The following is a 13,764-nucleotide window of genomic DNA, read 5'->3' as shown; positions in this document are numbered from 1 at the left end:
TTCTCCTTGATGATGTTTTTCAGCATTTTGATTTCGGTCAACAACTCCATGAGTGTGTCTTGCTGTTTGACCAGTCTTTACATCCTCCGACAGGGAGTTAAGAGATTTTCTGATCTCCTCCACGTCTTCCTCGAGTTTCTTGTGTTTCGCACTCATTTTCTTGATTCATTTGGTTTTCTTCTTAGTTTCAGTTCGGTTTCTTTACTTTTACTCAGTTTTTCTCAGAGTAGCATGCTAAAACTCACAAACTAAATTGCCGAGACGCGTGCACCTGCCGAGACGATGATGAGCGCTAACGCAGACAATCTATTTTGATCAAAGAGAGCTAACTAGCTTATGCTGCTATATTGCCATATTGAGTCGGTACTGAGTCGGTACAAGTTAATTCCAGATTATAAATCATGTTGCTCACCTGAATAGTAGAAGGATGGTCAACTTTGACACTCAATTTAAACACTGAGATAGCGAGAAAAACACACAAAAAAATGCTTGTTTGCACACCTTTTTTTTCAACGTCCGTGAGTGAGGATTATGAATAATTCTTCATCTAAACAGGAAGATATAAACATCCCATCTGTCGGCATCCCAGTGAGAGCAGACATTGTACAGTAAGTGATTGTTTTATTATGTTCCTCTTTTGTTCTTCTTGTTTAGCACTTAACAATACTGCTACATGATGCATGCGGCCTGTTAATTTTTTCAATCTGGCCCGCTGGACATTCTCAAATATTTTTTTTTAGATCTTTAACCCTGTAACACCCCTTGTTGTAAAATTACAATGTTACCTTTACCCATCCTAAAAAAACAATCTGTTAAATATATATATATTTTTTTACCACATTTACATAGTCATAGGTTCCTATTGTTCAGTCTCACAAGGCTATTGGATCGTACATTTGTCACGTCTTCTGGCCCTGAACTCACACAACCTCTCAAGGTTTCCTTCGAACAACATCTATTTGTTTCATTGGACTGGATTCATCAGATTCAAATAATTGAAATGTATTTTATATTTTTTGGGGTTGTTATTACAATGTCTAGAGCATGTACATAGGTAGTTATTGTGGAACAGATGCATCAAATTTCATTTAGAGCTTGTTATATAATTGTTACAATTATAAAAGAGGGGGGAAAAGCGTTTTTTTAAGACTTTTATCTCTTTCATATTTCTTATATTTGTAATAAATGACTTCATAAAAATATAACTAATGTGTGATTACTATTAAAGTTATATACCGTTATGGGGCTAAGTAAGCAATCAACCCTGCAAATGAACCCTTTGTTGTTCAGACAATGTGAGTACAAATACAGAAATTCTGCTCCCATCAAAGCCCAATGTTGCAATATTACAACATTTCTCTAAAACCATACATAAACATTTTTTTTTTAAATTTTCAATTTCTGCATCAAATGCCTCCTACAACAACATCTGAAAGGTCAAATAATTTTTTTTTAAGGTTTTTCTATATTTGGGTCTTACAGGGTTAAGATGAAAACTGTAGCTGCCAGAATAATGTGCAGTGATGTTTTCAAATGACCGTAAGTCTTGAACTATACAAAGTATTTCAATGGTTATAATCTGCGCTTTTGCATGATATACTAGTTACTATGGTAATATAATTAGTTACTATGGTCATCTAAGTCACAGCAGCTCAGACGAGGCACCAAGCAGTGTGGGCGGGGAGCGTTTCCACAGAGTGTTTCCAGAGCCGCCAGCCTGAAATGCGGGTGTCAGGGACAGACGTAGAAGGAGATTTTTACAACAAAGTTCTAAAGCTTAGTGATATATCAGATAGTAGGTTTTTTTTTTTTACCCTTCGCATTCATATGTCGCTGTGTTTGTTGCATTTTTGTTGCGTTTTGCTTGATTGTAAAATATGTGGATCGACAGTGGGTGTGACGTTCATATGTTGTCAATATTCAGTGTTTTATCGTTCATAGTTAATATTGTAAATCCCACATTCTTTATTTTCATGTACATTCTGGGTGTCTCATTCAGTAAAAAAATTTAAAATTCCATTCCGTGTTTTAAAGGGGTCTGTGATAATGTTTTTAGCATTTAATCAGACATTATTGTGTTCCTAAAAATAGATATACCGGCCCCAAGACACATTTTTGTCTCTAAATTTGGCCCCTCGAATCAAAATAATTGCCCAGGCTTGTTGTAAAACTTGCAGCTCGTCCTCCTTACATTCGGGCTTAAAAATATAAGATTGTGGATCATCATTTGTGCCAATGTAGTCTTTGTTGTCTCTCACTAAGTCTGTCATGATTAATAGTTTTGATGTTGTTGAAGGGAAAAGCGAACGTTGTAAAAAAAAAATTAAATACGACCGAGTATGCTTAAAATGAGCAAAATATGTAAATATTACATGTTATTATGAATGGGCCTGTTACTACATTGCATATATACTTGTAGCAATGATAGAGGATTTTGGATGCTTTTAGAGCAAATCCCTCCCTCCATTGTTAGCTGACTTTTGGTAGCTTTTATTTATGAGTTAGAATGCATAAAAAAGAACAACATATATGTTTTGTCTTACATAGGGATTGTGAATGATGGAGAGAATACCAAAAAAAATGCAGCTCCCCTTTAAGGAGTCCAAATTGAGCTTGTTTAGCCTTGGCAAAGGTCTTATACTGTACATCAGGGGTGTCAAACGTACGGCCTAAGGGCCGGATCAGGCCCGCGAACAGGTTTTATCCGGCCCGCGGGATGAGTTTGCTAAGTATAAAATATAACCTGAAATTTTGGAATGAAAGAAACTGATGTTGTAAATGTGTCCACTGGATGGCGAAATAGCAATTTTTTTTTATCTTTGTATATGACGCTACATATGTACAAAATAAACCACATGATGTTAGTACATCAGTCGAGGAAAATGATCAAACTACATAAATAACATACTTTAATTTTTTTTATCTTGATAGATTGAAAATTAACAACAAAGAGTTGACTGATGAACATTATCACATAATTTAATCAGAAAATATGAATAACGACAAATAAAGATAGGATACTATTAACCGCAACATGTAAGTGTAAAAAAAACCCAACAACATTATGATTTGTACAATTTCAGAATGTGCTTGTTCTACTTCTAAACAAAGAAAACAATCAGAAGATTTTTCTCCATGTGGCCCCCGATCTAAAATGAGTTTGACACCCCTGCTGTACATGCTTAGGTACTAATATATGATTCATAAATAAGCCATTCAAACTTCTGCTTTACTATCATAAAGTATAATTTATTTAAAACTGCCTCAAAGTCAAAAATGCATTTCTCCCTCAGGATTGAAAGCTGGAGTCTGACCTCTTGGTGCTGTTGTGAGGTCGCTGAGCGGCGGCCAGCTGCTGCAGGCCGAGGGAGGGGCTGTGGAAGAGGAGCCGGCTGCGTCTGAGCAGCTTCTGCTTCATGGCCGCCAGGCCACTCCACTCCTGCACGAAGCGTAGAACCTGTCGGCGAGACGTGGACACTCGGCGTCACTTTCAGTTTGAAGTTGGAGACTTGACAGTGGAAACAAATTGACGGCCTCGGCCATCTTTGAGGAGTTCTTAGCAGCTTCTTCAAAATCAATCAGCATGGAGATGACTTTCAACACAGTTATATAAAACCAATCAAAACCGAGATGGAGCGATGTATGGACTTCAACACCTTTAAAGAAAACTCATATGTGGAAAAATAACACAACTATCCTGCACAAAACCTGACACACTTTTCTGTGTGTGTTATACTTCAGGCTGCCAAAATACTATTCAGAAGGTAATACCTTTCAAAGCTATCAAAACACTTTCTGCCTGCAAGTAAATGTTTATGGTAACACACATACTCTCCCCACCATGACATTAGGGAGCCGACACAATAAAATGAGAACGCAAAACGTCAGCAGATTTTGTGAGGGTTTCAGTCCGCTTCTGACGCCGGTCTTCAACAGGGAAAAGTGCAGCTACATTTTTAACGGCCCACGGCTCATTCTAAAAACGCTTTCACCCCCCCAAAAAAAATAAAAAATACAACTTACAGGGGAATAAAAGAGCAAATGTGCAATGTAGGGCTGGGCGATATAGACGAAAAAGTATATCTCAATATATTTTTATGTTAGTTTATAATTATTTCTTCGGTCAGTGGTCAACAAAATAAACAAACAGTTTTACATAAACAAACAGTTGTATATTCATAAATTGAAAATGTTGCAGACCGAAAGGGTTTAGGCTGAAGTTGAACACTTATTGCGCCTAACCCTATAAACAATGTCAATTACAAGATGAGCTTCCTAAAAATATGAAATTTCCTTTGCACAACATATTATTAATACACCTTGTACACAACATGAACACTGTTCAATTATGTACACAGTGAAGACATGTGAAATATCCTTGTACATGTGTTAGTTAAACCTTTGTACCAATGATATACTATATACAAACAATTATACTTCCATTATTAATTATATCCCACATTTAGTTTGTAATTAACATCAATCATAGTATTAACTACTGGTGTTGATTCAAGAGTGATATATTTTTCCAAGACATTGGTCTTAAAGTGTTTTTTAAATGTGTGAATGGAACTGGAACATTTTAAGGAATCATCCAAGCTGTTCCACGGATCAACCCCCCTGACAGAAACACATCTACTTTTTAAGCTCGTTCTTATGTTTGCTTTCTGAAAGACAACTGAAGCTCTGAGATCATAGGGACTCTCCCTAGGTTTGAACCTCTCCTGTAGACACCCAGGCAGCATGTGGTTATGAGCTTTATACGTCACAATAGCAGTGTTGAGGTCAACAAGATCGTGCAGTTTTAATGTTTTTAATTTAATGAAAAGAGGATTGGTAATCCGCATAATTTACAATTCTAATGGATTTCTTTTGAAGTAAGAACATAGACTTGATGTTGGATTTGTAATTTTTACCCCAGATTTCAACACAATAATTAAGATATGGGAGTACGAAATAATTATATAACATGTTAAGAGCCTTTTGATTTACAGAGTTTTTAATTTTATGAAACATAGCAATCATTTTTGCCATCTTTGTCTTGAGTATATTTATGTACAGTTTCCAATTTAATTTATCATCTAAATAGATTCCCACAAAAAATGTTGTTGAATACACCCTTTCTATCTCCATATCATCAATTCTTATGTGACACTGTATGTTATTTTTTCCTATTTCCAAAAAGTATATATTTTGTTTTATTTAGGTTGATTGATAGTTTATTGGCATCAAACCATTGCTTTAATCTTTAATCTTTAGTATGTGGAGTTCACTCTCTACAGTCTCAAGGAGCTGGCCAAGGTCTTGCCCAGAACAGTACAGGCTTCTATCATCAGAAAAGAGAATACATTTGAGGTTTTTTTTAAAGACTTTACAGATATCATTAATATACAATAAAAAAAATGTTGGTCCCAGTACAGAACCTTGGGGTACTCCATGTGTTATAATCTTTTTATCTGAATCTACATTGTTCATGTACATTGTACTATTCTCTGCCACCAAGATAACTTTTCAACCAATCATGAGCAAGACCTCTGACACAATACCTCTGCATTTTGTTTAATAGTCTTGTGTGATCGATGGTGTCAAAGGCCTTGCTCAGGTCAATAAAAACGCCAACAGCAAACTCCTTCTTATCAATTGCAGTGGTTACCAACTCAACTAATTCCATCACTGCGATGGAATTAGTTACTTAATTAATTACTTACTTACTAATTAATTACTTAAACTCGATACTCGATATATATCTCTATATATTTTTACTTAAACTCGATATTTGATATATATCTCAATATATTTTTCGGTGAAAGTATACATATAAAGATTTTCATTTTTGAGCGATATTCAGTAAAATTTAAGTGAATGACAACTGTACTGTAAACAGTCAGTGGCTCTTTTATTAACCCAATTAGTCAAGATGGTAATTCACAGCACAGAACAGAAACTGTTTAAGTAGTACAGAATTACATAACATAAATAAAATATAAAAATATTATTTTTACATGAAATAAATAACATAGCTGTGCAAATAATACAAAATGTATCAAACTCAGATAAAAAAATACATTTGCAGGCAGGCACTTTTTAATTCCCTTCCTGGTTTGATGACCCGCCCTATCTTGCCTCTGATTGGCCTGTCCCTAACCAATCGTGGATGTTCTTATACGTGCAAGCACGTCTTGGAAGGAGGAAGGGGAGGGGTTTAGTAGCCCATGGAGGGGGAGCGGGGGAGAACAAGGAACACAACCAATAAGCGGCGTTTGGTAATTTTAACGTGAAATAAATTATAATCGATATTACGATATTTTCTTAATTCATATCTTGTTTAAAAATATATCGATATATCTTACAAACTCGATACGTCATCCAGCCCTAGTGCAATGTAATGAGAAAACGTTGAAATATTGATGCTAATAACACAAAGCTGACATGCAAGCTTTTTCTTTCATTAAAAAAAAAAATATATATTGTATTGGTTTTAAAAAGAGAAATATCAATATGGCCCCAGCATATTTTCTTTTTTTTTTAGTGTGCCGCATTAGGTGTAAAACAGACGTGGGCAAAATACGGCCCGCGGGCCACATGCGGCCCATGAAGATTTTCAATCCGGCCCGCCGAACGTACTACATAATTTTTTTAGAGCTTTAACATCAAAACCGTCGCCGCCATTATGATGTGCAGTAAGTAATTACCGTAAGTCCTGAACTATAGAAAGTATTTCAATGGTTGAAATATGCGCTTTTGAGTGATATACCAGTTATCTACGTCACAGCAGCTCAGACGAGGAACAAAGCAGAGTGGGCAGGGTTTGTTTTCAGAGCAGCCAGCCCAAAACGCATGTGTCAGGAACAGAGACATTTTTACAACAAATGTCTGCATAAAAGTGATATTATATCATATTGTAGGTGTTTATTACACTTTGCATTCATATTTTGCTGTTTGTTACATTTTTGTTGTGTTTTGTAAAAGATACACAACTATCGAGGAGCTGGTCTGAGAAGTAAAAGAGGAGCGATGTTCATATGTTGTTAATATTCAATGTTTTATTGTTCATAGTTAATATTGTAAATCCCACTTTCGTTATTTTCATGTACATTTTGGGTGTACCATTCAGTAAAAAACTGTAAAATTAATTTCCGTTTTTTTGAGGTGGTCTGTCATAACTTTTTTAGAACTCTATCGGACATTGTGACTTTTGGTATTATTCCTGAAAAAAAGGGACCCAAACACACATACTGTACAGAAGATTTTTACAGCCAAATGTGTACATATCATTTATACACATACACATTGGACCCCCAGACACATGTTTTCTCTCAGTGTGGCCCCCGAGTCAAAATATTTGCCCAGCTCTAGTGTAGAGGTTTAGAGACCCCTGCCGTAGAGCAGAGTGGTGTAGAAAGAGAGTAAGGCCAACGAAAAACAACAGGCGCCATGACTACTACCAAGGACGTGTGCGGCTGCATGCACTTGACGTCGTTAACGAAGTAGACCAAAATAATATGTCTATATATAGTTCTATACATACTCCAGCTCGTAGACTTACAATAAAACATGCTTCCATTTTGTGAAAGTAGAATTTTGCGGCCGTATTGGACGCATTCTGCTGCTACATCCCTGCGCCTGACGGCGCAACAAACGTACGTAACAAAATACACGGAACGACCAAAAAAAATAACGTAATACCCTCATTTTGCCAAAATCTTCATTATCTTTGGAGCAACAATCACTGAGAAATTGTGACTTTTATGTGAAGAGTGTCAAGTGTGGTGTCTGCCTCCAATGTATTGGTAACCACTCATGATGTATTAATATAACTCATCTTTCTTTTTGGAACATGCCAAGTGAATGAAGTGTACTTTAGCCCTTATTTCCCCATATTTCTGCACATTAACTCAGATATGGTACCCCTCGCATGCAGTAGAAAATATGGAGTGGAGAACATATTTTGCTTTATTCATTATTGACGTATTCATTGCCACTTTATGTTGTATATTTTTACATGAGATTTCCCAAACATTTTTTTCATCTATTATTACACCCCAAATTTGGTTTATTTTACTCATTCAAAATCTGTCTGTTTGTATTTGTGTTTTACTTTCTATTCCACTGTTACCGAATTGCATTGTTTTTGTTTTACTGAGATTCGAAGATACCATTTTTAAAATGTATTAATTTCTTCTGTTTATATTTGTATTGGAGCAGCCCCAAGCTGCACAACAGGGCTTTTTTGAATTTGAGTTTATTTGGAACATGCATGCATACAAAATGATGCATCACAATTTCCAGTTTCTCTTTTCGACATGTTAGAAAAGGAGTAGGAAGAAGCAGAGCTTATTTAATCCTACCATTTTCTTTTACATAGCAGTTGCTAACACTTTTGTTCACTTCCTGTTGTCAATTTATTCACAATATACTCCATAAGTAATAACATTAAAAATAAATAAATAATAATTAGCGAAGTAAGTTATATTTCATATGGTGAGATGAATAAGATTATCTAGAAGATGAACGGATGGATGGAATAAATTCAGAATGTTTATCATGGTTCTTCTTCTTTGTACTTTGTAAACACTTTAAGTTTGAAGAGTTTCTTGAAGTGGATCATAATAGTACATTGTTTGATTTCTTTGCTTAATCCATTCCACATACGGATATACCAAAGGTCTTAAGTGTTGTACGTGCGTACAAATGTTTTAAATTACATTTTTCTCTAAGGTTATATTTCTCCTCTTTTGTTGAGAAGAATTGTCGTATATTTTTACACGTTAATAAACAGACAAGGAAGCACCGCAAACACATAGCATCATCTTAAAGTTTAGTAGCGGTCATGGAGTCCTGGAGTCACGTTGTAATGGCAAATATTTATGTGTCCTCGCACTATGCCATTTCAAACTGAAGCACATTCTGACCGGAGAATTACCTTGTCTGTATCTGCACTGTGAAAGTATCTTTTCTCCCTACCCGTCTTCTCCAGTTATCAGTGCACTCATATGCTCTCCCCCTCCAAACTGAGCCTACTCCCTCCCTCCCACCTTGTATTAGAAAGAATAACGCATCTCTCTTCTATTGCGCACTTACATACATTGCTATGAATGCGACTTGTGCCTTTTGAGGTGCTCGAGCTTCTCAGATAAATCTAAGAAAGACAATTTTGTTTGACTACTTGATCAGAAATTTTCCAATACAACGTGAGAGCCTTTTGACCAATCATTTAGTAGATTGCATGAAACCGAGTTGGCCATACTGTCTTTATACACGACTCTGCCAATGTTGGGCCACGAGCGCCCCCTAAAAACTCTGCCAAAAAACATGTTTCCCAGCTGTGGTCCTTATGGGCTGCAGCTGTACTCAGTTGTAATACACTTTTCCACCACTTGTGGCAGTAATGACAATATCAAACAAACAGAAGAAGTCTGGAGCTAAAGTCATCGAGAAGTTTCTTGAGCGCAAAAATTATGACTAAAGTGGTGAATCTGTATTTTCATTTGCACTTTAATTTTATTGACAGTTTAGTTGAGAAACATATTTATTATTATTAATAAATATTGTTTTCATTAGAATGTAATTACTTTAGCACTGCGTAATTATAAGTACATTTATTTTTCAATGTTTTTTTTTAGTCCCTTCCTTCTCTTGCAGTAAATTTCATTAGTATTTATTATTGTAATCAGCCTGACCTAAGCCTTGATAGTAATCTTTGTGATCAATCATTTGACAAGGTTTATCAGGTAAACTATAAATAAGATACATATAATTATTAAATACGATTAAGATAAGGAGTGGGATTACTAATTCAGTGTTATTATTTGAGCGGACCCCTCTGTCATTGAAATGTTGGAGTAAAGTTAAAAAAGGTTAAGAACCCCTGATTCACCACACAAGGAAGTGTTTTAAATGTTGATTAAAATCATCATAGGTCCCATTCAAACCATTGTATTTTTTAGACTATAATGCGCACTTAAAATCTTTTCATTTTCTCAGAAATCGACACTGCGCCTTATAACCCGGTGCGCCTTGTATGTATTCATTCTGGTTGTACTTACTGACTGATTTCTTGTGATACAAGGCGTAATGACAAGTGTGACCAGTAGATAGCAGTCACACATAAGAGATACGTGTGGACTGCAAGTTGACACCTGTACAATAATTGATGCTAGCAAATACAGGTTAGCAAGTAGGCCCAAAACTTTGATGTTTCATTGAGATTATAGAACATTACACACGGCGCTCAAAAATCCGTCAAAATGTTTTAGTACGACTCTGGTAAGTTACGAAGCCGCACCATTTGATGTATTGTCGGAGCATTACGGCTACCATAGTCAGACGTACTGTGCTTCAACATACGGGTAATATTATTGTGTATGTATAAGGACCCTAAAATGAGTGTTTTGATTCAACCTATTATGCAAAACCAACTTTTCTTATCTATTAGTACCTGCTGAAGTGTATTTGGAATCTGCATAAGTCCCGAAAATTTGCGGCTGTCTGGTCAATAGACTCGCAATGGAAGCGCTAAAACTACTGGTACAAGGAAGTGTTTTAAATGTTGATTAAAATCATCATAAGTCCCATTCAAACTACTGTATTTTTCAGACTATAAGGCGCACTTAAAATCCTTTCGTTTTCTCAGAAATCGACACTGCGCCTTATATCCTATGTATTAATTCTGCTTGTGCTTATTGACGGATTTTATGTGATACAAGGCGTAATGACAAGTGTGACCAGTAGATGCCAGTCACACGTAAGAGATACGTGTGGACTGCAAGTTGACACCTGTACAATAAATGATGCTAGCAAATACAGGTTAGCAAGTTGGCCTAAAACTTTGATGTTTCATTGAGATTAAAGTTAAAGTTAAAGTCCCAACGATAGTCACACACACACTACGTGTGGTGAAATCATCCTCTGCATTTGACCCATCCCCATGTTCACCCCCTGGGAGGTGAGGGGAGCAGTGAGCAGCAGCGGTGGCCGCGCTCGGGAATCATTAGGTGATTTAACCCCCAATTCCAACCCTTGATACTGAGTGCCAAGAAGGGAGTATCATTTTTAGTCTTTGGTATAACTCGGCCGGGGTTTGAACTCACAACCTTCCAGTCTGAGGGCAGACACTCTAACCACAAGGCCACTGAGCAGGTCCATATTATAGAACATTACTCACGGCGCGCAAAAATCTGTCAAAATGTTTTAGTACGACTTTGGTAAGCTACGAAGCCGCACTATTTGATGTATTGTCGGAGCATTACGGTAACCATAGTCAGACGTACTGTGCTTCAACATTCAGGTATTATTATGGTGTATGTATAAGGACCCCAAAATGGGTGTTTTGTTTCGACCTATTATTTCTTACCTATTAGTACCTGCTGGTGTGTATTTGGAATCTGCATAAGTCCCGAAATTCTGCGGCTGTCTGGTCAGTAGGCTCGCTATGGAAGCGCTAAAAACTACTGGTACACCAAAGATGGCGGGGAGAAGATGCTGTCAAAGTGGCTGCCAGTACATAAGACCGCCCACAAAACCTGCATTCTGAAGAGACAGTCAGAAAGCTGCTTGACATTTGTAAAAAGTAATCTATGCAACATTTTGACCTAAGAACCACCATTACATGTTATGTAGACCAGTGTTTTTCAACCACTGTGCCGCAGCACACTAGTGTACCGTGAGATATTGTTTGGTGTGCCGTGGGACATTATGTAATTTCACCTAATTGGGTTAAAAATATTTTATGCAAACCAGAAATTATAATCCACAAATAATGTGCTGTTGTTGAGTGTCTGTACTGTCTAGAGTTCGGCATATCAGTAGGTGGCAGCAGGTAGCTAATTGCTTTGTAGCTGTCGGGAACACAGTTTGTCGTGATCACAATATGCGGGAGGCAGCGTGCAGGTAAAAAGGTATCTAATGCGTAAACCAAAAATAAACAAAAGGCGAGTGCCACTAAGAAAAGGTATTGAAGTTTAAGGATGGCTATGCAAAACGAAACTAAAACTGAACTGGCTGCAAAGTAAACAAAAACAGAATGCTGGATGGCAGCAAAGACTTACAGTGTGTGGAGCAGACAGCGTCCACAAAGTACATCCGTACACCAAAATAGGAGCGCAAGACAAGAACTAAAACACTACACACAGGAAAACAGCAAACAACTCAAAATAAGTCACAGCGTGATGTGACAGATCGTGACAGTACACCTACTTTGAGACAAGAGCTATAGTGATGCATGGGTGGTTATGGTTTGAATTCATATCCAACAATTGCGAGAACGACTTTTTATTGTCAATATCGGCTGCTGAGTTTCATTTTTTTAATGTTTTCTGCTCGCGGTGTGCCTCTGGATTTTTTCAATTAAAAAAAATGTGCCTAGGCTCAGAAAAGGTTGAAAAACACTGATCTAGACCACAAGGAAGTATTTTAAAATTGAAAACAAATCATAACATGCCCCCTTTAATGCGCCTTATCGTCCGGTGCGCCTGGCTAGTGCCTATGTTAGTAAGTGAATTACTTGCATGCAAGAGCAAGGCAGTCCTAACACAGGCAACACTCCCTATACAAAGATGTGTGAGGCACACTGCCAAAACACAACTTGCAATAATCTAACTATAGACAATGAAATATTGTGTCACCTAAACATGGCGTGGGTGAGTAAACGCATGGCCGTGTCCCTAGCGTGTTGCAGCCCACACTTAACTGCTTGCAGAGTATCGATCTTGGTGGACATCTGGAGCAAAGCAGGGTGTAAATGATGGGTCCGAGGAAGGGTGCAGCTCACGCCTTGGCTTTACAAACGTACATAAATAATGCGGCAGGTGGGGAGTGTGTCAACGGCGCCACAGCCGCCGTGGCATATTGCGAGATTCACTGTGAGCCGTTTGGTGTGTGGGGTCGTTTGAGGCGATGATCCGTCATCCTGTAATGACGCTCATAAAACTGCATTCTCTCCCTCGAATGTCTGCTTGCACTTGGTCAGCCTCCCCAACCTTCTCTCCATCTTTAACGCCTGGTTACAAGGCAGACGCCATTTTGTGATCCATTAAGACAATCAGTGAAGAAATACTCACGAAAAGAACACAAATAGAGGTGACATTAACGAAGGTTTTCAACTCATTTGTATTTTGTTGAAGTATTTGATCCAAGAATTCGGACCCCCACGGACAGGAAGCACGGAATGATCCTTGTTCCTTCAGTAAGGAGCTCGGTGAGAAAAAGACCAGTGTTGGCCAGATAATTAGAAAATGGAAGGAATACAAGATAACAGGCAATCTTTCCCGCTCTAGAGCTGGAACAAGATTTCATCTCATGGGGAAAGGGTGATTCTGAGAAAAGCGAGGGACCGGCCCAGAATTACAAGAGGAGCGTTTAGCGATCTCAAGGGAGTTGAGGCCACAGAAAAGAAAGAACAATGGTAACACACTTTGCCATAGGGCTGGGCGATATGGCTAAAAAATTTATCAAGATATACAGAACAGGCCAAAAGTTTGGACACACCTTCTCATTCAATGTGTTTTCTTTATTTTCATGACTATTTACATTTTTTGTTATTATAGATATTGTTATTATAAGCTCTAACGCAGACGTACTATTTTAGTGGCGCATTGATAGCAGTGAGCTAATGCTAGGTTACGCTGCTATTGTTGACACACTGACCCGATAGCTGCTTTTGCTTCATTTCAAACTTGCTAAAAGTAAATTCTAGATTATAATTCATGCATATCTCACCTGCTAGTAGACAAATGTGGCCATGGACCGACAGGCTGGTCCACTTTC

The 13,764-nt window shown here is 37.4% G+C and overlaps 1 protein-coding gene across 1 annotated transcript in view; it reads right to left on the bottom strand.

The window, feature by feature from the left end:
* zranb3 (zinc finger, RAN-binding domain containing 3) overlaps positions 1–13,764 on the bottom strand; it is a 278,301-nt gene that overhangs the window by 80,763 nt on the left and 183,774 nt on the right. Inside the window, exon 16 of the mRNA XM_062059225.1 lies at positions 3,315–3,457. Coding sequence (XP_061915209.1) covers positions 3,315–3,457 — 143 coding nt within the window. The remainder of the gene's footprint in view (positions 1–3,314; positions 3,458–13,764) is intronic.

The sequence above is a fragment of the Entelurus aequoreus genome, linkage group LG01 (assembly GCF_033978785.1).
Source record: "Entelurus aequoreus isolate RoL-2023_Sb linkage group LG01, RoL_Eaeq_v1.1, whole genome shotgun sequence".
NCBI lineage: Eukaryota > Metazoa > Chordata > Actinopteri > Syngnathiformes > Syngnathidae > Entelurus > Entelurus aequoreus.
This window is presented reverse-complemented; position numbering and strand designations above follow the sequence as displayed.